The sequence below is a fragment of the Ricinus communis genome, chromosome 10, assembly GCF_019578655.1.
Source record: "Ricinus communis isolate WT05 ecotype wild-type chromosome 10, ASM1957865v1, whole genome shotgun sequence".
Classification (NCBI taxonomy): domain Eukaryota; kingdom Viridiplantae; phylum Streptophyta; class Magnoliopsida; order Malpighiales; family Euphorbiaceae; genus Ricinus; species Ricinus communis.
Genome location: NC_063265.1, coordinates 9,238,911 through 9,266,882, shown reverse-complemented (window position 1 = coordinate 9,266,882; position 27,972 = coordinate 9,238,911). Strand labels below are relative to the sequence as shown.

Sequence of the window (27,972 nt, the reverse complement as noted above, 5' to 3'; positions counted from 1 at the left end):
TTGATTAATTGTAGGTTTTCTTTTTTCTTCTTGTCTAACGTAAATACTTAAAATTAAATAAATCGATACATACTTATTATTGATCCTTAATATTTTTCCTGCAAATCACTTTAGTTCGCAGCAGAAAATGAGCATCAATTTTTTGAGTAACCCTTTATACATTAAATTGTTTTGTGAAATGAGGAAAAGATAGTTTTGAAAAAAAAAAAATCTATAATATGTAAATTTGAAAAAGTATTTATAATTAGTTCTTGACGCATTAACACCTTTAATCGTTGTATGTAGATTTATTAATTTTTAGTCATATTTAGATTTATCTTAAATGGTAAGAATATTTTTTATTTTTTTAAAAATATAAGTTTTGAGTTTAATACTTTATATTTGCACTATGCGAATTATATTAATGATGAATATTAAAGGATAATATTGCATTGCGTGGTTCACGATTTATTAGGCTTATTAATATAATTTAAATAATTTAATAAATTGTTAAGTTTTCATTAAAATCTAAGATTTTTAAATGTTTCTTATGAACTTTTACTGATAATTGCTGAGTAAAAAGACAAAGCTATTTTTATTTATCTTAAAAATCTTATTCAAAAATTATTATAAAAGAAATCACTTTTTTATTTTTATAAAATTATAGAGAATAAAAAATATACTAATTAGAAAAGACATTTAATTCATGATTTTTTTTTTCCAAATGTAAAAGAAAATGTTAATGACGTATAAAATATTCTTTATGATGGAGGTATTATTATCCTTTCTCATAAAAAGAAAAAAGAAAAAGAAAAGAGAAAAATATTTCTTGGTCCTTGTCAAGATATCCTCAAATTATTAATCCATCGTCTTAATAAAAAAGCAAAGAAAAAACCAGAGTTTTACATGTTTATTGAAGACAAAAGGAAATAATAAAGTTGGCTTCAAGTAGTATCTTATCCAATACAAATGAATTTCATTTTTGTTTTCAAATAAATGTATTGAAAGGCACAAAAAAAAAATAATAATAAAATTCTCTGCAAAATTTTAGATAATACAGTTATATAAATACACACAACAACAGAGGTCGTTATAATTAAAACACTTTATTCTAACAACAGATTATTTTTTTTTTAAAAAGAAAAAAAGAAAAGGAGGGTTTTGTTTCTCACGTCGACGCCAAACGAAGGAAAAAGCTATTGTTCTCCGCCTCTCTCCACCGTCGCTACCGCCGTTCTGCTCCGACTTCACCTCTGGTTCCACATCTTAACCCTAGTCAATCTATCCTCCCTTAGCTATTATCTAATCTCACTTTCTAATCTTCACGTCTTGTCTCCTAATATTCTTAACCCTAGCAGAGATAAATTGTTCAAAAACATATTTCGTTGCAACATTGTTAATGATAAAGGCATTTAGTGTGTTATAGTTTCTTGGATGATAAATGATGTTGTAGAGTGGAGCCGCTGCGTCTTTTTTTAGCTATGGCTCAGCAATCTTCGCGTCTCCATCGATTGCTCACTTTATTAGACAGTAATCGTCTTTGCTGTTCTTCTTTTTCTTTTTTCAATTTTCATTTCTAGTTCTTTTGGCATTGTTCGATCTGATTTGATTGAGCTACATTATTATGCAATGGTTATGTGAATTATTGTTTTACTTCAATGGATTTTTTTTTTCTTTTTAAATTTTAAGCTGGTTCGACTCAAGCAACTAGGTTTACTGCGGCAAGGCAAATTGGGGATATTGCGAAATCACATCCTCAGGATTTGAGTTCTCTTTTGAAGAAGGTATACTTATTGTTATTCGTTATGGAACTTAATGAAGAGAATTGCTGTTCTTGGATTATAGTTTCCAATTGTGTAGTGGAAAACGATTCTTGCAAGTAAGTAGATTGACAATGAGAACTTGCTGGGCTTGTTTTTATGTTGCAGGGCCTTGTTGTTTACTTAACAGTGCACATGTTCTTGTTTTGAGAATGATATACATATGTTTTTTTTTTAATTTTTATTGTTCTTTGATATTATCAGTATTAGGGTGCAGTTTTGAGTGGATGACAATGGATGTATTTTTGAGTTGGTTATTGCATTCAGTAGCATGTAATTTCATGCAAAGGATGTGATTCTCAATAAATTAGTCACTTATGTGACTCTACAGTGTTACTTCAAATGTGTGGGTAATTAGTGGGCAATGGCTTTAGGATGAAAGCTTGAGTAGTTAGAATGGATGTGTTTGGTCAGTTGGTTATTGCATCCAATAGCGTGTAATTTCAGGCAAAGGATGTGATTTTCTGATAAATTAGTAGTTTATGCAACTCTAGTGCATCACTTCAAAAGCTTGGGTAATTAAAGACAAGAATGGCTTTAAGCACGTTTACCACATGTTGAAAGAATGTGGGAATATTTGATAACTTACTTTCACATTGTTCAGTTGCTAGGGATATGTGGTTCATACTTTCATGAGGTGTTTGGTTCTTGTGAGGGGGATGTTGACTAGTTAGTGCGGAATATTGGAAGAATAATATGACAGGGAACAGTGAGTTGCAAAGTTTTTTCATGTTATTAACCTTTTCTTTGTGGGCGAAAAATTTTAAGGTTGTGCAATTCTTCTTTGTCTTTCATAGATATGGACTACAATGTACATATGTTAGATATACCCATTGATATATCAGAAAATTGAGGAGTATTATACGAAATTCACCTGCTATATCTTTTTGATGTTTTCTTTATTTATCTACATTTTTTCTTGATATTTAGGAAATATAGTGATACTTATCTCTGAATTTAACAATTCGTAGTAGGGAAATATTTTTCTATTGAACAATTTGTAGTAGGGAAAGTCTTTTTCTAAAGTAATTCATGTGCTACACCTCTTCTCTCATTATGTTTAAACATTCTTTTTGTAGACTTCTATTGAAATATTTTAAATGAATACCAATCTAAATTAAAGTCCATTTATGTATGAAAAAATTGAATAAATAAATGAATGTCCATTACTTTGGCCTACTAATTGTTATCATTGTCCTTAGCAAGAGAGAGGGATAATTTTGAACCACTTAGAAATTTAACGTGGTATAAAAGAAATGATTATTCTGTTGGTGTTAGAGAACAATAATAATGTCTATGTTGGATTAAATGTAATAGAACTATGCATTATATTTTTTGAATTATGTATGTGGTTATGAAATTATCCTCTACTTATAACAATTAATTTAGATTCTTGATTTCGGTTCATTTTACTAGAGGCCTTTTAATTTGGTACAAGTTGATAAGCAGCCTAGTAATTAATTTTACTTGGCAGAATTCAAGCAATTAACTGGTCATAGGTCTAAAGAGGGGGGCTGGAAATGTTGAATTTGTGAAGATGCACAATTAAATTGGGTTTAGAGTTTATATTAGGTTTGCAAAAGAAGTGAAGTGGCGCTGAAAGTAGGGATAAGCATTCGGTTAATTCAGAACACTGTTGTTAAAGGCGAAAGGCACACCAGGGAGATAAAGGTAAAATAAAATAAAACTAGGACTCATAACACAACCAAAGAAAAGAATAAAAAGATCACGAGAATCATTTTCAAGAGGCATTTAACAAACAACAAAAAGAAAAGTTCAAAAGAGATAATAAAAGTCAAACATAGTCTTATAAATAACTAGAAGCCCTAGAATAGTTGGAATCCTAAAGCATCTTCCATTACTGATTTACTATAAGTCTATGATTATGGTCTTGGTCCTACTCCTACACTTCTGGGCAATTCTTCTTTTCTTTTTCTTTGATCAGATGTCTTTTTGCCCTAATCTTCTTCTTCCATTTTTTTAAAGCAATTTTGGAGATAATTAGGTGTGGGTAAGCCTACATAACCTATATTAAGTCTATGGTGAAGGGCTGAGATCATTTCATGTCTTTAAAAAAAAAACAACTAAAAGTCAAAATATTACAAAGGTGTGCCTTACCTACGCCTTGCCTGTTCCTTGCCTTAAGTCTGAGGCGCACAAAGGTGTGGGCCTTAGTGAAGTCGCCTACCTTTCTTGGCTTGAGGCGCTAAGGCTTGCGCCTTGTGCGCCTCTCCCCTCAAGCGCGCCTTTGACAACTATGATTCAGAACCAAAACAAACTGGAAAACCAAATAACTGAAGTTCATATAATGTGAAACAGAAATAAACCAAATTTAATAGAATTATCAAAATTGAACTGCATGGAACCTTATATCTGGTTGGGTTTGATATTTGGTTTGGGCTTCTGAATTTGGGTTGAGTAAAATGACTTTTATATCATTTAAAGCAAGCATTTCAATAGTGGGCTTCTTTTTACACGTGACAATGGAATTATTTCCTTTCTTTCATAAATTCTTCAAATTGCATGAAATATTCGTTAACAAGTTCAATTTCATGATAAATTATAAATGTTTTACATAAAAAAACTTTGGTTCGGCTTAACTGAAATTTTTTGAAATTGTTTTACTGAATTTTGGTGGTCTAGTTCAGTCATTGCTTACCCCTATTTGAAAGAGTGCTCTGAACAGTACCCACGGTATTCTAGGAGTAAAATTAGCTGTAATAGAGAGAGAGAGAGAGAGAGAGAGAAAAGTAAAAAGATAGATGGAAGGAAGAGCTTGAAATGTTCTAGGCTTTTAAGTTGAGCTTGAAATGTTGCTATAAGCTTTTAAGTTGAGCTTGGAAGTTCCTTTGTCCCTTTTTTTCTGCTAATTCATGTCATTGTCAATGCACTAAACAGCTTCTTCTCTGAAAATAGGTTTCTCAATATCTCCGAAGTAAAAACTGGGATACAAGAGTTGCTGCTGCTCATGCGATTGGGGCTATTGCTCAGAATGTCAAGCACACATCTTTGGCTGAATTATTTGCTTCTGTAGAAGCAAAGATGTCCGAGGTTGGGATGTCAGGTGTTGTTGAGGATTTGGTCGCATGGCCTGATTTTCTTTCTAAGATCATTTCAAGTGGCTCCTTTAGAAGGTTGTTAATGGGAGTTTACTTATGCTGTTGTATTTCTCTATGGACTCCGTTTCTTTTGGTATAACCTAATAAGAGCAGCCTGTGGATTTTTCTCTTTTACTGTTTATTATTATCTTTAGAAATTTTATTAGTCGTATAATAATTTTATTCTTTTGAAATTTCATAATTCATATACTCACTTCTATTTTTTCCTCACTGTCTAAGCAGTTTTGAGATAAATAAAGTGTTGGAGTTTGGTGCTTTATTGGCTTCTAGGGGACAGGTAATGTTATTTCTTCTAATGTAAGGACATTTTTGCTCCTCTGTAACATTTCAATTCTGTTGCTTTAATCCTTGGGTAGTTAGATTTGCTTGCTTCTGTTTTGGTTTGCTTCTTTTTCTTTTCTTCAAAAAAGTATGTAGATGAAAAGGTGATGTTATCAAGCAAAGTTTGAACCCGCATTTGCTTACTGAATCAAAGCATCCTGATATCATGCAAAGCTTATCTGCTTTAACATCAGAAGAAAGGAAGAAATTACACTGTCTTTGTGGTTATAGACTCGAAAGTTGTCAAGCTCAAATCTATTACATTTTTTAAATGAATAAAAAATGTTTTTGTGAAGGGAAAGTTTTTCCACTTGAATTCCTCAGCCCTTAGACCATACTGTTCCACATGTTTAATTTCAGAAAGTGATAGCATAGGCTTGCTGTTGAAACATTTTTCTCATCTCGAGAGGCATTAATTTGCGCTGAATGCATCATCTCAAGTGGCCCTAACCCCTTGTTTTAATTCTTATTTATTGTTTTTCCAAGTGTCCTGATGTTATGTCATTTTGTATTGTGATAAAGGGAGTTCTATATGGGGAAACTGTCTTTTAACTCTTTAAGTTTTTTAGTAGGATGAAATAGGTTTGCAGAGTGAATGAGGCCAGGCAACTACTCCATAGATAATTCGTATATAAGTCAAGTTACCAACTTAAGGCATTTAGCAAAGGCCAAGTCTGTATTCTTTTGTTGCTGATGGTCCTTTTACCTAGATAATTACTATTTAGTTTTAAAATGCAGCAAAATAAGGTAAGGAATAAAGACTTATACTGCATTTCCAGGAAGGTAACTACAGCCATGCTATCATCCATCTGTAGACCATTGTATTTTTGTTAAAAAGTTGGTCTGTCATCATATTGATAGTATTCAACTTGTACATGGAACAATTATTGATCCATATGTGTGGGGGACTATACTCATTCAGAACTTACCCCTCTTTCCTTATTCCTGTTCATATCTATGCCATTTAGTATCATCATGGTTATCATCCTTAATCCTGTTTATCATCATTATTGCTCCTGTATAAACAGTTATTGTTTTCACTTTTTCTTTTGATGGGTCACGATTGAAATAATTCTTATTGCATGCCAGAGGCCCAGCATGTGCTGTTTCTTTTCAAATGTTTATTTCTCCTATGTAATATATCTATCTTGATTCAGGAATATGATATTGCAAATGATAATTCCAAGAATCCAAGGGAGCGATTAGCTCGCCAGAAACAGAATTTGCGACGCCGCCTGGGTTAGTAGTCTCCACGTCATTTATTGCTTTATGTGAAAGTGAATGGATATTTGTGTAGGTCCATATTGTTGTATTGCAGACTGATTCAGTGGTATCAGATGTCTCTGCTGTGAGTTTATAAGAGCAGGAGAATCTTTCTTCTTTTTTCTTTTTTCGTTCTTTTGTAAATTTAAGATTTGTTTAAATTACTTTAACAGATGATTCTTTTATAATCCATGATTGCCCAAAATGCTTTAGTTTCATAACAGAATGGCATGTGTGTTTATAATGTGAAATCATAATGTCAATTGGGGGGTTGAGGTTAGAGTCTTGTAGATAATCATGGAATGAGTCTGAACTTGATACTGAATTTCTGGGACACAGAAATGTTCCATCTTTCTGTATGCATGTTTTCCTTTGCCCGTATTAGTAACTGATTTTAGTTGATGATGCTCAAGGAATTTCAATGTCTATTTTCTCATGGAATACACTTTAAGATACATATGTTTTTCTGTCAACAAGTTGAAATAGCTTGGACTAATGGTCCTGCAGTTTTAATTCTGCTGGCTTTCTGCTAGCTAGTGGTTTTTGCATGATCATCCGTTTATCTGGTTGTAATCATATCAAGCTTATCCACCTGTTCTATTTATTCCCTTCCTATTTTCTCAATAAGGTTCAGAAGGTTGTCTCGAGTTATGTGCTTTGGATGAAGGACTCTGTCGTATAGCTAATACACTAGTTACTTTCAGTGTACATGCTTCACAGTAACTGGTACTAATGGTGTATCTGGTTGTAACACTTAATAGTTAAAGCTGTGTTTTTAAATGTGGGGCTAAGTTCTATTGCTTAGTTTCTCCCCCTGTTATAGGGGAACAGTATCTGTTTTGGCAAGTGTCTCACGAGATGATTTAGGTAATTTGGGTTGCTCAACTCTTAGTATGTGGCATATGATTTTGAAACAACTTGTAATATTGATCTCCTACTTGGAGTAATTTGGCTTTTAAGAAGGTGCCGCTAAACCTATATTTGCAATTTTATTGGAGAGAAAAGATGGGGAAACCATGTAAGTTGCTTGCAGGGAATGGTAATGTAACCTGGCTGTCGTGTTTAAGATTTTTTTCCTTTCTTTTCTTGAGTTCCCCTCCTTACTCCAGATTAGAACAGGTGGGAGTTGGTATCTATGATTTTGTATCATTTTTTTTTGACTTTTAAACGTGGACCTCGCTTTTTCCTTTATTCTCCTTCTGCTTCCTTCTCCTTATATCACTTTTTCTATAGAGGAATGACTTCTTTGATTGTGAAATTGAACTACCCTTGGAGGAGATTATGGAGAAATATATGATGTCACCATCACCATCATCACCATTACTGACATTGTTATTTGGAACTTGTTATAGTTTTTCTATGTGTGCTCTCTCTTTCGCTTCTCTATGTGTACATTGGGTGTTGGATGCTGTGTGTTTCTTCTATATGGCCAGTTTGGTGATATCAGATTAAGGGTGTAAAGAATGGAAATTGCCATTATTTGGCTACTTGTTACGTTCTTTCAGTTGGTAGTTTTCTCTTTGTAATTGCAGGTGCTTCGCCCTTCACAGTTGCTTTCATTTTGTTCATCAGAGATAGTGAATTTACTTAGCATGTATGGTGTCCCATCTTAGTTGCTCACCGGCTTGCGTTTTACCTGTGTTGTATCACTGTATCATCTGTCATCTGATTTTCTGAGTGCCTTCGAACTGACTTGAATTTATAAGCAGGTTTGGATGTTTGCGAGCAATTTATGGATGTGAATGATGTAATTAAAGATGAAGACCTTCTTGTCCAAAAATTACACTCCCAAGGAAATGGTTTGGGCAATAGATTTTACATGCCCCCATCTGTGCATAACATCCAGCAACTTGTTGCAAGTATGGTCCCCACTGTTGTTTCTAGAAGACCAAGTGCAAGGGAACTGAATCTTTTAAAGCGAAAAGCAAAAATAAACTCAAAAGATCAAACAAAAGGTTGGTCGGAGGATGGAGATGCAGAGATGTCATTTTCTCAAAGTACAACTCCAAAGGCCTCAAATCAAGATTCATTTAACTCTAGCAAGGTATAAAATTGTTTCTCTTTTAAGCTATTGAACTAATTTCTGCCACTTCTTACAGCATATTTGCTGCTTTTCCTGGGCTGATGTACAGTTATATACTAAGCAGCACTTGGTATTCCTTCCGCACTACCACTTTTCCCGTTTTGTGTCCTCCCTCCAAAATGCAAATCCAAAGCTTCGTGATATATTTTTATGTTATTAAATATTAATTGAAGACCTATTCTCTTAGATTTCTATCTGCAGATTGAAATGTATATCAAGGTTTGTTTTGGAATATGTAGAAATTCCGCTTTGGCTGTAGTTGTTTAGAGTTGTATGATATACTCCTACTATTCCATTTATTTTCCCGATTTTTTCAGATCCAAATTGTACATATTCAGAATACCTTTGGTTGATAGGATTTATTTAATAACAATTTTCCTAAAATGTTTAAAGGTGGGAAGATCTTAAACTGGAATGCTTGACTTACAGGGAGTTACAGTTTTTAATATGCTTCTTCTTTTTTTTGATTGCCATACAGTTTTTATCAACTAGTATTTTCTTTTTGAGTATAACTATTTTTCCAAAATTTATACTATACATTAGATATTACCTTCTTATGTGTTTCCTTGTCAAAGTATTCTTAGGTGATTCTGACTGTTATTGCAGGTAGATGCTGATGAAGACAGTTTTGAGCATGATGGAGATGGGAAGTGGCCTTTTCGTGGCTTTGTTGAACAACTTATGCTGGACATGTTTGACCCCGGTGAGCTATCATAACTTTTGCTAGATGTAAGATTGTGTTGTGTTGATTCTCAGTTGATAGTTTCTTTGAAATACATTTACAGTTTGGGAAGTTCGTCATGGTAGTGTCATGGCACTGAGAGAAATTTTAACCCATCACGGTGGCTCTGCTGGGGTATTTATGCCTGACTTGAGCTTGGATGGTGCTTTAGATGAATTAAAGTATCTAGATTACTCAAGCACTTTGAAGAGAGAGAGAGAATTTGATTTGAATATGCAAGTTTCCATAGATGAGTTGGAGCCACATCTCAAAAGGCCAAAATTTGAAGAAGCATCATCTCTATTAGCGGATACAGTGCTCTCTACTGGCTGTGTTGAGAACTCTGACATCAGTGTCAAGGTGGAAGATAATGGATGTACTATGCCTGTAGGACAGGATAATGGCCAAGTTGATGTTACTCCTATTAAGATGGAATGTGGTAGTTGCCCTGATGGTATATCTTGTTCATCTAAAGTAGTTGCTGATATAGAGGAGCAGAAGGATTACTCTGTAGATAAGGGTTCTCTTGTGAGATCAAGCATTTTGAACAATCTTCCTGAAAATTGTGAGCTGATGAACTTGGTTAAACTTGGTAGGCATTCATGGATGAAAAATTGTGAATTTCTTCAAGATTGTGCAATTCGTTTCTTGTGCATACTATCATTGGATCGGTAAGATACACAGTTCATATTAGATTTTGCATGTAGATTTTAGCTTCCTTAAGATCTTGTTATTTTTCTTTTCCTACTATTTATGTGGGAGAAGAGGCAATCAAGCTCGTCGCACTTTGCATCTACTGATTATAATAAATTTTAGGTTATGGAGCTTCTCCTTTTAGATCCATGTCTATGTGCCCAACTCTTTTTCTTTGGTTTTGTTTTGCAGCTTTGGAGATTATATCTCGGACCAAGTTGTTGCTCCAGTGCGTGAAACGTGTGCTCAAGCATTAGGTGCTGCATTTAAGTACATGCATCGCTCTTTAGTTCATGAAACATTGAACATCCTGCTTCAAATGCAGGTAAATATCATGCAAAACATGCTTTTAGTCTCAATTGTATTGGTAATATGCAGTAAACTTGATGCTCCTTTTGGTGATTTTTATTATTTTTTGGTTCTTCTTTGTTCAGCGTAGACCAGAATGGGAAATTCGTCATGGAAGTCTTTTGGGTATCAAGTATTTGGTTGCTGTTCGTCAGGTAAAACTCGTGTTTGTATCATTATTGCTAAATCTGAAACCTTCACAGGGCTTTGATCAACTTGATTCCCAGGTGCCCATAGTTTTATATAATGATGTTTCTGGATGAGATTTAGGACTGGATAATCTGTACCTGATTTTCAAATGGTTGAACTAGCTTTAGACCTTGTTTTATGATCTGAGGCTTAGGCCTGTGGTTGATCTGGCTGGAAGACCATATGTCATTCATTTTCATTTCTTAGAAAAGGGGATACAGTTAATCTTGATTTATTAGGAAAGAAATCCTGATGAGATTCTACAGATTGTTTGTTTTAAGAGAAGTGAGGGTTTGTGGAGACAATGGAAATGAATTTCAGTTTGATTCATTGTTAGGGTATTTAAAAGACGAGAAAAGAAAGGACACCAAGGAGAAATGCATTTCTTGATTTCCTCCAAGGCTCCTTTGCATTTCCTTCCATTTCCGAGGCAAACCATGGGAAATGAGAAAAACATAAGTTAACAGGAATTATTATTTCTTAATTTGTACTCTTCATGTGCCAACAAATAAGAACTAAATAAAAATTTAGTGTCCTCTCTTTTCATTAATAGATTTGAAAAAGGGCTTTGATTCAAAGCTACCCAGTTTAGGTAGTTGTTTATACTGATGAAAGTTTCCTTTGCCATGTCTCTGGTTTGTTGAAGGAGATGATGCCTGATTTACTTGGCTACATTTTGCCTGCTTGTAAAGCTGGACTGGAGGACCCTGATGATGATGTTAGGGCAGTTGCTGCAGATGCTTTAATACCTACTGCTGGTGCTATCGTTTCTCTAAAGGGACAAATGTTGCATTCCATTATTATGCTACTCTGGGATATATTACTTGATTTAGATGATCTAAGTCCATCCACAAGCAGGTATTTCTGCAAGCTTGGTGCCTCGGTTTTCTTTTTATTCCTCCTTATGAAATGATCTCGTTAAATGCAAGTATTGTAACCCTTACAATTTGCTGTGTGCTACTATTCCTCACTCTTCCTTGGAACAGTCATGTACTTTCTTGTACGCTCTGAGTATGAAAATTCTATCTGTTCTTGTTTAAAACTTTAACTTGTTAGTTGGCCACTTTCATAAGGTTTTGTATTTTGTGCATTGTGTGGTAGTTTGAAGTGACTCTCAGATAATAACAGAGTTTCTTTGCATTCTTTTGCAGCGTGATGAATCTGTTGGCAGAAATTTATTCCCAGGAAGCTATGCTTCCTAAGATGACAGCGAAAGAGAAACAAGAGCTAGATTTGAATGAAGTAATTCATGTTGATGATGCTGTAGAAGGAAAAGATCTGCAGGAGAGTCCTTACATGTTATCAACATTGGCACCCCGATTATGGCCATTTATGAGGCACAGTATCACATCAGTTAGATATTCAGCTATTCGAACTCTGGTATATGCCTGTTAATAAATGCATCCTTGTGTGTATTTTCTATTTATTGAAACATGCTGTGCACAACATTGGGTGTTAGGTGGTTTTATACTTGAGTTATTGTCCATCTCCTATATGTTGAAACATACGGTGTCCAACATTTGGTATTAGGTGGTTTTGTACTAGAGTTGTTGTCCATCTATTTCATATGCACGATTCCTCGTCTCACTCAAGTTTTTTCTCTTGGTATTATGGAGGACATGCTAGCATAATCTCTCTGTATCAGGAAGGACTCTACCCAATTGTATTTGACTGTACAATCTAATTTTTCAGGAGCGACTACTTGAAGCTAGTTATAAAAGAAACAATTCTGAGCCATCTGATACTTCATTTTGGCCCTCTTTTATTTTGGGAGATACCTTTCGCATTGTTTTTCAGAATCTGCTGCTTGAATCAAATGAAGAAATTTTGCTTTGTTCAGAGAGGGTTTGGAGGCTCCTTGTTCAGGTTTTCTGTTTGACTAGGATGCATAATATTCAATATTTACCTATTTTATTTTATTTTTTTATTTTAATTATCTTCTCTCACTCTCTCCTTCTCCCTTTTTATTGTCGTTAATAAAAACAATGCAATGAGATGCAAAATGAAAATACTCATGTTGATTTGGATGTAAAAAGTAGAATACATTGGTTTGGTTTAGTGATAATGTTACTTAGGCCTGTCCATGGTTCGTGAGCCGGTGGATCCGGTTCAGAACCGCCGGTTCACGGTCCCATGGCACATGGAACCGGCCCTGAACCGCGTCTGAACTGGCTGGTTCCTAGCGGTTCCAACAGTGTAAAAAACAGTTGTAAAAAAAAATTAAGTGATAATGTGGAAACTAAAATAGAAAATAATATTAACAAAAAAATGAGTGAAAAAAAATTGTATGAAAAAAATTTATAGATAATAAATAAATTGTATATGTATATAGCAATTCTAGAACGGGATAATTATTTTTAGAGAGAGATAACTCTAGATAATAAATAGTTTATAAATCTTTTTTTTTTCTGGTTCCATTTCCTATTACGGTTTTGACTTGTCTGGTTCTGGTTCGATTCCGGTTCCAAACCGGCCCATTGACAGGCCTAATGTTATTGTCCAAGAAATGGATTTGACTGTTGTAGACTTAGCTGTAATGTCAAGATAAAGGGAAGAAGAAAGAATGAAGTCCAAAGAGATATTATAAGTGGCATTTGCTAGTGCTTGCTCTGAAAAGCATTCCTTTAGGCAGTCTTCAGATTTTCTGCCAATCTAATATGCTCACTCCTGTTCAAATTTTGGCTCCTTTGATAAAAATGTCTTTTCAGAGAAATTATTGATGAGTAAATGTATGCATGCTTCTCATACGTGTGTGAAAGGAGAGGTAACCTGAAAGGATATATGTGTCCAATATGAAATTATTTCACTACCAATAAGTAACATATGGCAAATGGATACAAAAGTCACATAATTATATGCTTGTTCAAAGACAATTGTTTCCTTCTTAACAAAGAAAAAGGCTGATACTTAATTAATATTCATATACCTCAAATGTCAGTTAGTCCTTTGAATAAGTTTTCTTTTGACAGTTGAGATTTGAAAATTTCTGTTATGTTTCATTCAACTGAAGGAAGATACTGTAAAGAGATAAATTATACCCATACTATACTACTTTGGTAACTGAAACTGCATTGTGATATTCAATTGCTAACATGTTCTAATGTTATCAGATTAAACTACTCGTAATTGTTCTTGTTTTATCAATTCTGTAATTTACTAGAGTTCTGCTCTAAAATGAATCTCTCTTGAAGTTTAACCTTTGTTCTTGAATTATGGAACTGCTCACGCTTGCAATTGGTTGGTTTGATGTTAGTGCCCAGTGGAGGACTTGGAAGCTGCTGCAAATTCATATATGCATTCTTGGATTGAACTTGCAACTACTCCATATGGTTCCCCCTTAGATTCAACAAAGATGTTTTGGCCAGTGGCTTTACCTAGAAAGTCTCATTTTAGAGCAGCAGCTAAAATGAGAGCTGTGAAACTTGAAAATGAGTCTTGGAGAAACACTGGTTTAGAATATGGGAAAGAAGATACTCCACAGGAAAGAAATGGGGATCCTTCTAGCATTGTTAAAATCATTGTTGGCGCTGATGTTGAAATTTCAGTCACTAATACTCGAGTCATTACAGCATCTGCATTGGGAATTTTTGCTTCGAAGTTGCGCGAGGATTCTTTCAAATATGTAATAGATCCACTGTGGAATGCTCTTATGTCTTTATCTGGGGTCCAGCGGCAGGTAGCTATTTTTGTTGCTGAAGTTGAATATTAGTTGGGGTTCTCTCTTCTTTTTCCGGTTATAACTATTCTCCTTTATCAGGTGGCATCAATGGTTCTTATTTCATGGTTTAAAGAGATCAAATGCAATGAATACTCTGAAAGCCATGCAGTTCTACCTGCTTTTCCAAATCATGTCGAGAAGTGGTTGTTGGATTTGTTATCCTGTTCTGACCCTGCATTTCCTACAAAAGATTCAATTCATCCTTATTCTGAACTGTCAAGGACCTATACAAAGATGCGCAATGAGGCCAGCCAGTTGTTACGTGCCATTGAGTCATCTGGCATGTTTGAGAGTACATTATCTACTGTCAAAGTAGATCTCGAGAGCTTGACTGCTGATGGAGCAATCGATTTTGCTTCAAAGTTGTCTCCATTATGTAATGATATTACTGGGAATGAATTAGTGGGACAAAACATTGTGGATGAAATTGAATCACCGAAACACCGACTTCTGACAACTGCAGGCTATTTAAAATGTGTCCAGGTACTATCTTTGTGATATGCAGAAGGAAACCTTGTCAGCGTGCAGGGTTAAGACAATTAGTCCACTCGGCTTGAAGTTTGAACCATTTCTCTGAACTATATTTGATTCCATGATTTAGCTTTCATACTGGAAATTTAGGACAATTCGCACATTTGTTGGAAGCCTTCTATTTCTGATCCATATTAGATTGTTCATTTTTATGACTCAATCTTTTACACCCTTCTATCATGAAAGAATGCCAAACATGAAAATGCGTTCATTTTGTGTGCTTTTAGATGTCTATACCTCTAGGTGATATGTCTGTACAATGCCATAATATTGTACATAATTTTCCATTGACACATTTTTCATCTAATGGAACAATCTGCAGAACAACTTGCATGTTACTGTTTCTGCTTTGGTTGCCGCAGCTGTTGTGTGGATGTCAGAGCTTCCTGCACGACTTAATCGAATCATTTTGCCTCTGATGGCCTCAATCAAACGAGAGCAGGTTTTCCCCCTGGTTCCTATTTTGATTGCAAACCTCAATTAATACTGAATTCTAAGATGTTTTATATTTATTTCTGTAGGAGGAAATATTGCAACACAAGGCTGCTGAAGCCCTTGCTGAGTTAATATATCGTTGTATTGAACGTAAACCTGGTCCAAATGATAAGTTAGTCAAGAATATTTGTAGTTTGACATGCATGGATCCTTGCGAGACACCTCAAGCTAGTATCATCAGTTCCATGGACATTATTGACGATCAAGATTTTCTTTCCTTTGGGAGTAACACAGCAAAACAAAAGTCAAAGGTTCATACGCTAGGTGGTGGGGAAGACAGGTCAAAATTTGAAGGCTTTATCAGTAGACGGGGATCTGAACTTGCATTGAAGTATTTGTGTGAGAAATTTGGGGCTTCCTTATTTGACAAGCTTCCAAAAGTATGGGATTGCATTACAGAAGTTCTGATACCTGGCAGTCCTGCAGATGAACAACAGATCGCAAGAAGTATTGAGTCTGTCAAGGATCCTCAAATCCTCATAAATAATATTCAGGTTTTTTTTTTTATTGAAATGACTTCTCAATTTAAGTGTACATTTGGAAACAAATATAATTGGTTACCTTGTTATCTCAACACAATATGGTGGAATGCCTGTGCTCTGTCATGCGCATGCGCATGCGCATTCACTCAATCACAAATGCAGTATGGGTTATTTTTCATGTTAATATTTTACATACACTCACACACATGCACATAGTGTGAGCTAGTATCACGGGTCAGTCCAGGATATTGGATATTATTTTCTTACCAGCTAATTTGAAGCTGACCTTATAGGAAGGTGGTGTATGTAAGATGTGTTAATGACCTATTATTATTCATCTCAGATTTTGCTTTATTTTGCAATCGTTTCACCTTATGCTTCTCTCTGGTAATCAGTGATTGGATTATCAGTTTTAGTTCCTTCCAGTTGGTTTATGTCTGCTTCAGTTTCTACATTTATGATTTACAGGTAGCACGCTCTGTTGCTCCATTGCTGGATGAGACATTGAAGCCTAAGTTGCTCACACTTTTCCCATGCATTTTCAAATGTGTTCGTCATTCCCACGTTGCTGTTAGATTGGCTGCTTCTAGATGTATTACTTCAATGGCCAAGTCAATGACATTGAATGTCATGGCTGCGGTTGTTGAGAATGCCATTCCAATGTTAGGAGATGTCACTTCTGTACATGCCAGACAAGGTGCTGGCATGCTCATCAGTTTACTTGTTCAAGGATTGGGCGTGGAGCTGGTCCCATATGCTCCTTTATTAGTTGTTCCTCTTCTTCGGTGCATGAGTGATAATGATCATTCTGTTAGGCAGAGTGTGACTCGCAGTTTTGCTGCCCTTGTTCCTCTTCTGCCATTGGCAAGAGGTCTACCCCCTCCTAGTGAATTGAACAAGGGTCTGATGCGGAGTGCAGAAGATGCCAAATTTTTGGAGCAATTGCTTGACAATTCACATATTGATGATTACAAGCTTTGCACTGAATTGAAGGTGACATTAAGGAGGTTGGTACTGATATCCATGTTTTCAATTTCCTATTTATGTTATTATTTTCATATTAGGTTCTCATGCTTGCAGCTATCCATTTTTTTTTATCTTTAAAATTTATGGCATGATATAGGAGTTCAATATGTGCGTGCATCGCCTTCCCTTGACAAACCTAAAATTGTTGATGCTCTTTTTTTATATTCAAATTTAGTACATAATACCTAGGTAATATGTGTATTGTGCCTTCGCAACAAACCCAAAATTGATCGCGCCATGAAAACATGTTTCCTATTGCATATTTGTCTTATGTATGTTAGCACCTGGGAAATTATGACAGTTCCATAGAGATTTTGGAAAACCCAAAACCTATGCCTCTTCCTTCTACCTCGTGATAATTACAGTAATAAAATGGTTTTCTTGAAACCTTCCCTGGGAGTATGTACTCCGCTCCTCAATTGATGGCAATAAGAAAGTAGTTTGAGGTTAGGCTAGTAGTTTTATGTTTTGCTTTTATAATGATTGATAATTGTTGAAAGATGTGTGGATTATCCCACATCGGGTAGATAAAAGAATATAAAAGAGTTTGTAATGTAAAAAAGAAAACTCATTAACTGGACTTAAATCATGCTAATGGTTAGGCCCAATTATAAAATTGATTGTTAATAACCCATTCACATTCTTCTCATTTCTAATCTTTGGGCCCATGGATTTCTACATAATAGCTGAGCCTGAGAATGAGCTTTTCCTGGGACCCGTTTAATTGGTGGACTGTATTAGTCCAGGACCGTGGGCTTAAATTAGCCTTTGAGCTAGCTCAGTCTATATAATGTTGTCAAGTGCAAGTTGCACTTCAGCGAGGAGTGTTGAAGGATGTGTGACATTGGGGGTAGATACAAGAATGTATAAGAGTTCATAATGTAAAAAGGACAACTCATTAACTTGACTTAAGGATTAATTGTTAATAACCCATTCACACTCTTCTCATTTGTAATCTTTGGGCCCATGGATTTCTACAATAATTTTGTTTAAGATGTAGAAATGTACTTTGGTCTATGAACTTACTGCTGATGGTTACTTTATTGCTGTTCACTTAACATTATTTTGAATCTTCCATCTGGTAGAGGATTGATAGTAAACTCAGGGCCTGTTTGGCATTTCTATTGGAGTAGCTCACTTTTTAAATATGTTGATAGGAGGTCAGTCAAATTTGTTTTCCAGACATATTTTAATAGGCAGTCCAAATTGCCTGAAAAGACCTATCATTCTCCTGAACTTCAACTTGAACCTAGTAGGCATTTCAACTTGAGGAATCAAATACTATTAAACACCTCTTAACTTACATGGCATGACGCGTGAAGGCCAGATGCGTTTGAGTCCTGCATGGGATTATATTTCAACATTTATTCGAACCTCTCTGTCTCTCCTAAACCTTCCCTTCCTTCTCCTTCACTTCTTCTTCATCGAGTATTTTGTTTACAGAGGCCTTTTTTGCCTTCTTTTGTTTCATAAGTTCTGTTTCTTTGTCTTACTCAACTTCTTTTTCCTTTCTTGAACTTCTTCTTCTTTTTTTCATCTAGGTCGATTTGATTTTTATTCTTACACCCAAGCAAATCAGCTGCAGCCACCACTCCACCTCTCTCTCTCATCATATGCAAGTTTACGCACTATTCTTTCTTTATTTTCCATTATCATTCCTAAAAAATCCATTATCCAATTCAACTTTTTCCTTTCATGTCAAGAGTTCTATTTCACAGTTTGAATTGCATGCTTTTAAATTGTTTTAGATATGAGATTTGCAGATAAATCCACATGATTTTCAAGATGAGTAGATGAGGTTTGTTTTAGATATCAAATTTGCAGATAAAACCCACATGATTTTCAAGATGAGAGCAAGCCTCCATATGATTTTAGAGTTTCCAGATGTTTCTCTACTTTACTACAAAGAAATCCTGGCTTCTATGAATTGGGTATGAGGATGATGGTAAACTTAGGGCCTGCTTGGCATTTCTATTGGAGCAGCTGGCTATTTAAATATGTTGCTTAGAGGTCAGTCCAACTTGTTTTCCAGACATAATATAATTTGTTTAAGTTATAGGAACACCAAAACAGCTACACTACTTTTAAACTGCATTTTCTAAATGCATCTGAAAGGGTGCTTTTTGAAAAAATAGTTCTCAACCTCAACGCCTCACAGACTAATAGTATTTGATGCTTAAGTGCTTTTAGTGTTACTGCCCTAAAAATCTCCAATATCCATTAGTTCTGAAAAAAAGAAATAGGAATGATGTGGAAATAATTACTGGAATCTTGAATGAGATTAAGCTGTCTTGTAACTTTTCTCCAAGCCCACTATGAGTAAAAGCACTTCTGCAGTTATGAAACAAGCTTTTGTCATTTGTTTTTGGTACATCCCGAGCAAGAGAATTTAGTTATGCAGGTGGAATGTTACAGAACAGAAGGAATAAATAGGAAGGGAAGGTTGGAAGGTCATCCTTTTTCTATGCTGCAAAGATGAGAAAATGCATATGTCAGAAAATATATAGGTTTTTCCATAGCGTGGATGAAAAGCAGTAAAGTTACATGGTTTAATATCACAGACACTTTGAATTTGCCCTTAAAGCTGTATATATATCTATGTGTATGTAAAAATGGTTCTTAATGCTTCAGTTTGTGCAATTAATGCCAGATATTATAATGGGACACTTTAAGATTTTGTTAATGCCAAAATATTGAAGTTTGGTTGCTAAAACTATAAGTGTTTAGCTTATTTAAAGATGGTGAGTACTTTAAGGGCTAAATTCAATCATATCTTTGATGTTTGAATGAGAAGGCTAAAAATGAAGATTTTCAAGAAGTCCTCTCTTCCCACATACCACTAGTTATGGACCTAGAATGGAAATATTCGTATTTATCTTTCCTTGCCTTTCTAAAGAAAGTTAGATGGCCTTTGTTTCATCTTTCACCGAAATGGGAAATTCCTTTCATCTTCCCCACTTTGATTCCTTTCATCCTATTCGCAGACAAATTTCTAGTTTCCTTTTAAATTGTTAAATCACAATCTTGATGCTAATGACAGTGAAGAGGAAAGTACATGACTTGTTTACAGCATACTGTAAACAGCAAATCTTAACGTACAAGTTAACCTTAACGTAAAGAAATAACTTAAAACTTACATCAATATGAAAACTAAAAAATTTATATGGAGCTTGTTTCTGGATGAAGTGGTTTTTCTTGATGTAGACAGTTCCTTGAGCAAGGTTTGGGTATTCCTGATGTATGCCTTTTACACCTTGAACACGTTTTCCTTCTCTTTCTTTCCTTGCTTTTATCTTTCTTGTCACTTGTTGCTATGTGTGTATATGTGCGTTTCTATGAACATGCATCGTTTTGAATGCATCAGGATTGTAATAAGTGCTGATTTCAGGTATCAACAAGAAGGTATAAACTGGTTGGCTTTCTTAAAACGTTTCAAGCTTCATGGCATCCTTTGTGATGATATGGGACTTGGTAAGACATTACAGGCATCAGCAATTGTTGCATCTGATATAGCGGAACGTTGCACTTTGAATAACAGTGAGGATGTTCAAACATCTTTAATTGTTTGCCCTTCAACACTCGTTGGACACTGGGCCTTCGAGATAGAGAAGTATATTGATGTTTCTCTAATAAGCACCCTACAATACGCCGGTTCTGCTCAAGAGCGCACAAACCTAAGAGAACAGTTTGATAAGCATAATGTTATCATTACCTCTTATGATGTGGTTCGCAAAGATATTGATTTCCTTGGGCATTTTTTATGGAATTATTGTATTTTGGATGAAGGGCATATAATAAAGAATGCAAAATCTAAAATTACGGCTGCAGTGAAGAGGTTGAAAGCTCAACATCGCCTGATACTTAGTGGAACACCAATCCAGGTTAGACACATCTGCAAAAAATTACAACAAATATCACCATACTGGTTTTTCCTGACAAATGGCGTGCTTTTATATGGCAGAATAACATCATGGATCTGTGGTCTCTCTTTGACTTTCTAATGCCAGGGTTTCTTGGTTCTGAGAGACAAGTAAGTGTTCAGTGTCTTGATGTCTGGCTTCATGAGCTTTGTATTCTACTTGCAAATTGTTTTTGGAGATGTGTCTCCAATTATTTGGGCTTCTTTTAGATAGATGAATGCAGTCAGATGTGTCAGCTTTCTGGTCTTTGACTTGTTTCTTGTTTAAAAGTCCCAGAATAATACCGTAATATGATACTTAGTGTTGCTAATGAATTTGTTTATCCCTGATTGGATTTAATTTACTATCTTTGGCACTAGTGCTGCATTCTTGAAATTCCTTTTGGTCCTTCAAAAGATTTTATTATTCTGACCTCTAATCTAATTCTTGTTGTCATATGTATATACAACTGCTAATTTAATTTCTTGTGTTGCAGTTCCAAGCCACTTATGGGAAGCCTTTACTTGCTGCTAGAGATGCTAAATGTTCTGCCAAGGATGCTGAAGCTGGGGCACTTGCTATGGAAGCATTGCACAAGCAGGTGTTCCTCTTTTTTTGTCTTTCTTTTGGTCTCCTTTTTGGCCTGCACCTGTCATCTTTCTTTATTCTTTCTTGCCAGTATAATATTGGACTTCTCTTAGTCTTACTTATTGCCAAATACTGTTTTGTACAATAGGTCATGCCTTTTCTCCTCCGGCGGACAAAAGATGAAGTTTTATCAGACTTGCCAGAGAAAATTATTCAAGATAGATATTGTGACCTAAGCCCTGTCCAGTTAAAACTCTATGATCAGTTCTCAGGTTCACATGTTAAACAGGAGATTTCAAGTATGGTAAAAGTAGATGATTCAGCATGTCGTGAAGGAAATAGTGCTTCTCCAAAAGCTTCTTCCCATGTTTTTCAGGTAATGTAGAGTACATGATCCATGTCTCAATTTTTAGGCATTGCATCAGTTCTGTTGAAGCTGATATATGTAACACATGTTTCAGGCACTCCAGTACTTGCTAAAACTATGCAGTCATCCATTGCTTGTTCTTGGTGAAAAGATGCATGAATCACTGGCATCTCAGTTGGCTGGAATCTTGCCGGCAAATTCTGACATAATCTCGGAATTACATAAGCTGCACCACTCTCCAAAATTGGTTGCCCTTCAGGAAATTCTGGAAGAATGCGGTATAGGTGTAGATATTTCGAGTTCCGAGAATGCTGTGAATGTTGGCCAGCATAGGGTTTTGATATTTGCTCAGCACAAGGTAACGGATATTTCTTCAAATTATGTCATTATTCTCTTACTCTCGTGTGCTCCTTTACGAATTTCTGTTAACAATGGCATCTCTTGCAGGCCCTTCTTGACATCATTGAAAGAGACTTGTTTCACTCCCATATGAAGAAGTAAGTTTTCATTTGCTTACATTAAAAAAGTTTCATAACCACATCATATGAATGTGCTGTGCTCGATTCCACTCAACACCTGATGAAGAAAGCTCTAAACAGGGACTGTTGTTGCATTTTTCTTCTTTTCTAACCCTTGCGTTGCTGCAATTTTGCTATTTGTCTATCATCTTAGTCCATGATGGATGCTATCTTGAACTTTACATAATTGCATATTGCTCAAAGTTGTTTGTGTATCTCCTCTTTTGCTAGCGATAGAGGATTCCTTAGTGTGGAAATTAACATTAATGAAAATCATATACCTATCGGAGATAACATCATTTGTTCGCCGTTATAAGTCAAAATGTTATCGAAATATAAATTAAGCTTGGGAGTCAAACGAGTAAACAGGAAAAGAATGTTGTTTTTTCATTTACCATTGAGTCACCGATGGCATGTGATTTATTTATATTAAAAGAACTGAATGTTATGTTATTGCTTCTGGAATCACGAGTGAATATCTAATCAAAATGCGATTGACATAAACAGTGTGGAAATCTGAAGTAAAATGGTAAGGAAAATGTATGACACATCTAAGAATCTTTTTCTCCTTATCATTTTGATGTTCATCTAAAAGATAAATGGGAAGTGAATGATGGATCAAATATTTAAATGTTTGACGTCTTGTTTGAATTCATAAGATGTTAAAAATGAATTTTGAGAAATCTTTTTTGGTTAAGCATTCAATGTCCTGGCATTTGTTTCATTTTTTGAGGAGATTTTTAAGTGAGCTAGTTACCTGTCATTTCTTTTACCTTTTAATACCAAAGAAAGGTTGTTAGTTTAACTTTACTTCCTGTTTCCTCTCACTTCCTTCAAGTGAAGAGGAATAATAGTTTTTGTAAGTTTCATGTTATTCCCAGTTTTGATTTACGAGGCTGGATGTGGTTTTTGTTATAATTTTCTTAATTTGATCTAGAGCAAGTTTTCCCCAAGTTGACCACATATAGTGATGATTATGATTATTTGCATTAGGCTAGGCCATTCGTGTTTTTCTTGTCAGTCTTCTAGGTTAGTGGCTGGTATATTTCTACCAATTAGTTTAGCCAAGTGTGCAGATGATATTTAAAGTTCTTGTGTGGCTTAAACAATTTTGCAACTGCATTTTTTGAAAGGAAATGATTCCTTCGGTGAGAATTTTGTTTTTAGTTCAGTGAGTGAATAGCTGCATGGTAAAGTTAGTTTTGATTCTTTTGAATCTGTATCATTATCTTGAGGGGGGATAGATTTTCATTTGCTTTTGTAGGGTTCTGATTGTTGATGACTGAATATCAGAATGTCAGTCTTTATTAGAGGAACCCACTTTTTATGTTTGTGGTTTCCAAAATTTAACATCTATCGGAATCCTTTGTTTGGGTAGGTTATAGGATAATGTGACCACCTTTCTAAACTGTAGGTTTTGTCTTTTAAATTTCTAAATTTAGTAAACTAGATGATTTTAGGAGTCTATTTTAACAATGTTAGGTCCGAAATAGCCTGTAGAGTAATAATACATTCAAAGTGGTGATGTTGCTTTAGACAACTTAGGAAGAGAGGAGAAGAGCCATGTGGCTGATTGTAATTTTATGTGCACTAGAGCTTTATTTGTTGATTTTTTGTTTTAGAAAAAACTGATGTTTCGTTTAAGCATCTTTGTCTCCTAACAGATATTTGCTCGTTAATACTTGTCCCACTCCTGGTAGTAGAGACCACAAAGTGCTTTCATATGATTCCTCATAAATCCATAACTCTGTCTTTTATTATTTATATTTTAGCACAACTCTCGAATGTTTTCTTTTGCGTCACTTTGGGGGAGTTTGGGATGCTGAGTTTGCTCTATTCTCATTCCTAAACATATTAAGACGATCAAATGGTTTCTTTCACAGAATCTTTCCTTCACTGTGGAGAGTTGTCAGTCCTGGAGACCAGTGCTAAAAATATTTCCCACTCTCCCAAATAGGTTCTGAAACACTTAAAATATGCATTGAATTGATGGTGGTCAATTGGCACTCAACCACCAAAAAGTGGACATTTATATGCATTACATCTTAATTTCTCTTCTCCTTGTCTTAATAGCTTCCATGTGAATTTTGCTATCTTCAACTTGATGTTTGTAGCATGAATATCATGGAATACCTCATTATTCAACAATGGTTCTTATAGTATTACCTGTTGTATAAAAGCAGTGTCACGTACCTACGGCTGGATGGATCAGTTGAACCAGAAAAACGTTTTGACATAGTAAAAGCTTTTAATTCAGACCCTACTATTGACGCCTTGTTGCTTACAACACATGGTAAGCTTGTTCTTTCCAGTCAGTTATTTGATTTGTTTCTTATAACATTAATCAATTCTCCTTTCTTTGCTCTCGGCACAGTTGGTGGCCTTGGTTTGAATCTGACATCTGCTGACACCCTTGTTTTCATGGAGCATGATTGGAATCCAATGCGTGATCACCAGGTATAAAATTCTTGTCGTCATTCAGGCTTTCACCATTGTTGGTGTCAAAACAGGATCTCTAACTTGAAAAGTATTCTTTTGTTTATTGTTTATGAAACAATCTCCAGAAAGGTGTTTTTATGTGTTGCTTGCTAGGTGAAGTTTAAAGCTCGTGAATATTGTATGGCTAAATTAGATGTTGCATAGCATTTGAATTTAGGAATCTATCATCAAAAGTCAATTCATTAAACTCGTTATCAGATATTAGCTTTAAGATCTATTTAACATGTGCCATATGGAATATACTTCTTATGCTGGTGAGAATGGATTTCAGTTCAGCAGTTGGCACTTTGTTGATCATTTGCATGGAACAAACTCTGCAACATGAGCACGCAACTGCTGATTCTGTGGTCTACTAAATGTTGCCTTTCTTTGCAAATAACTGTTGTTTCAAAATTTTCTAAGATTAAAATTTGTTTCGACTTCTCAATGATATTAAACTGGATCCTTTCTCTCTGCATGTGTATATGCACATATGCTAAACTGCACACCTAGTTATTTGCATGTCTGAAAGTTTTATCTGCTATTGTTTCATGTGTGACTTTTATTTTCACATCCGCATTTGACTATTTAAGGACTTCACAGATTCAGGCTTCTGATTTAATGAGTCACATTCTTTTGTCATGTCACTTGATATGTACTTTCAGGCCATGGACAGAGCACACAGATTAGGTCAAAAGAAAGTTGTAAATGTCCATCGTCTCATCATGCGTGGCACACTTGAAGAGAAAGTTATGAGTCTCCAAAAGTTCAAAGTATCAGTTGCCAATGCTGTCATCAATGCAGAGAATGCCAGCCTGAAAACGATGAATACAGACCAATTGCTTGATTTGTTTGCATCAGCTGAAACCAATACAAAGGTATAATTTTTGTGACCGTCAATTTGAGTTGCAGAAAATGCTTTCTTTCTTTTCTTTTGCTTTGAAAGACTATACATGGTGTTTTGAACATCACGTTCATCCTGATAATTGAACTTTACTCCTTGTTTTCTTTTTTCTTTTTTGCTGACGAATATGGTAATAATTTGATACCCAGGGAAGTACGGCATTGAAGCGCTCAGATGGCAACTCTGATGGAGATCCTAAACTAATGGGCACTGGGAAGGGGTTAAAAGCCATCCTTGGGGGGCTAGAGGAGCTCTGGGATCAATCACAGTACACTGAGGAATACAATCTAAACCAGTTCTTGGCGAAGCTGAATGGGTGAGCCCCAGCTGCTCATCTGGTGTAGAGAGTGTATATTTTCTCTGAGTTAGGTTAAAAAAATTTTGACATTTTTAAGTTTAGGTTTGTTACTTTATTTTTTGCCATTTTTCTCTCCCCATTGTTCTATACATATTTTTTGATGTCTCCTATATGGTTGATTGATGTGGGAGGGTTTGGGAAAAGGGATGGTTTTAGTGGTTGGTTCGAGAGCCTGACACGAGGGATGTCGACAATGTCAACCCAAAATGCATCAAATGGGAAAGAGAAATTGTAAAGTTCAAAAATTTTGTATATGCAATCAGCTTCTTAATTCTAATCATAATAAATGAATTTCTCATTCTGTCCAAAATCTATAAAATTGTGAATCAGTTATAGACTTGTATTGTAGCCTTGTTTAAAAGGTTTGTGTCAATCCCATGATTGATTAAGGATGTAATCCTCGTCGTCTACCCAAGCAAACAATATACTCCAATGAGCACTCTTGTGCGTTTCAGGGGGGAAAGAAATTAAGAATATAAGCATCCACCTTTAAATACAATTACAGATTAATTTCATAAATTTATTACAACTGTACATATGTTCTCTAGTATTCAAATATAACGTAGTAAAACCAAAGTGATCAAATTAATTTTATTATTATTACGAGGAATGTATATAAAGTATGTACAATTAAGCTACTACGTAGTAGAATTTACTCTTATGTATATAAAGGATTATAATGGACTATTCATTACAGGTTCCTCCAACAAAATGGGATATGTCCCTTCAGGTAAATCCTTAACTCTTCTCTGTTTTACTAAAACTATAAATTGTTGTTGTTGAGTTATGGTGAATACCAGGTATATCACCGGGGATTTCAAATCTAGAGGTAACATAAAATATGGTTTAGTTTTGGGATATGTCCCTTCAGGTAAATCCTTAACTCTTCTCTGTTTTACTAAAACTATAAATTGTTGTTGTTGAGTTATGGTGAATACCAGGTATATCACCGGGGATTTCAAATCTAGAGGTAACATAAAATATGGTTTAGTTTTTTTTAGGTGACACGATATTCTTATTATCACTCTTTAAAACCGTACATGAGATTTTCATTTTATATGATTTGTTGTTTATTTTTTCAAAGTCATTGGATCATTTTTCTCGTTTGAGAAGTTCCTCTTTTCATTCACTCTGTCTCAAAAAATAATTAGGTTAAATTTAGTCATATTTTTTTATATTTTAATTGTTCTAAAAAAGAAAGATTCTTTTATTTTTTTTACTAAACATATGCAGATTCAATCACAATCTTATAATAATAAGAGATTTTTCTGGATTAATTTTTTTGCCATCTCTATTCAAAAAGATCTTTTCTTTTTAAGTTTGACTTTTTCTATTTAGAATATGAGATATTCTATTTTATTTTATTTATTTATTATTTTGTTATCACTATTTTTTTTTCTTTCATTAATTCTTTTTCGTCATTCCTTTAAGTTCTATAGGTCTGATCTTATAGAATATGACCATTTTCACATTCAATGAGAGTTAAGATTGACTTTTTATCAAAAAATCTTCCATTTTTTTCTCTTTCACTTATATTATGTATACAAACTAAAAAAAGTTTTGAGTATTTATATGATGAATCATTTCATATCTCTCACATTAGCATTTATTTCTCTTCTTCTTAAAGGAATCTAAATTAATTGATAAAAAATATATCAATCAACAAATTATGAGGGCGTTTGGTTCAATTGTATCGGGTACTAAAAAATACTCGCCCAACTATCATTCCTAATTAACTCATTTATGATACGGCTTAAAATGTGTCTATCTTAAATTGATACGTAAATATGTTATAATCTGTTTAGTTATTATTTAATTAAACTTGTTAGACATATTATATGCCATATTAAATATGTTACCATATATAACTAGTTAACTTAATTATTATTTAAATAAATATATTATACATGTGTTAGTCATGTTATACATATTAAATCGAATTACACGTATTATTATACAATTAATTAAATAAATATATTATCCGTGTATTATAGTCTTGTAACTCGTTTAAAATTTATACTGGTTGAGATATATTAACACAATTAATAAAAAAATAATTCATTCAAATTTTA

General features: G+C 34.6%; 1 protein-coding gene across 1 annotated transcript; it reads left to right on the top strand.

Annotated features, from left to right (window-relative positions):
- Positions 1-752: 752 nt before the first annotated feature.
- On the top strand, positions 753-26,210 carry LOC8282018 (TATA-binding protein-associated factor BTAF1). The gene is made up of 28 exons (XM_048370212.1): positions 753-1,509; positions 1,669-1,763; positions 4,716-4,933; positions 5,141-5,195; positions 6,397-6,478; positions 8,212-8,546; positions 9,192-9,288; positions 9,371-9,977; positions 10,192-10,324; positions 10,434-10,502; positions 11,183-11,394; positions 11,688-11,916; positions 12,229-12,402; positions 13,790-14,212; positions 14,294-14,737; positions 15,108-15,227; positions 15,307-15,774; positions 16,231-16,769; positions 20,177-20,669; positions 20,750-20,818; positions 21,184-21,288; positions 21,424-21,651; positions 21,737-22,000; positions 22,090-22,139; positions 24,344-24,453; positions 24,535-24,617; positions 25,304-25,516; positions 25,692-26,210. The coding sequence occupies exons 1-28, from the start codon at positions 1,461-1,463 to the stop codon at positions 25,860-25,862; spliced, it is 6,135 nt and encodes a 2,044-aa protein (XP_048226169.1). The 5' UTR covers positions 753-1,460; the 3' UTR covers positions 25,863-26,210.
- The last annotated feature ends 1,762 nt before the right edge of the window (positions 26,211-27,972 follow it).

Excerpts from the sequence above, each read along its gene's own strand:
- LOC8282018 (XM_048370212.1), top strand. The coding sequence starts at position 1,461 with ATGGCTCAGCAATCTTCGCGTCTCCATCGATTGCTCACTTTATTAGAC. Across the intron at positions 11,917-12,228 it reads ATTCAGCTATTCGAACTCTG|GAGCGACTACTTGAAGCTAG; the intron begins GTATATGCCTGT and ends CTAATTTTTCAG. Across the intron at positions 20,819-21,183 it reads TTCTTGGTTCTGAGAGACAA|TTCCAAGCCACTTATGGGAA; the intron begins GTAAGTGTTCAG and ends CTTGTGTTGCAG.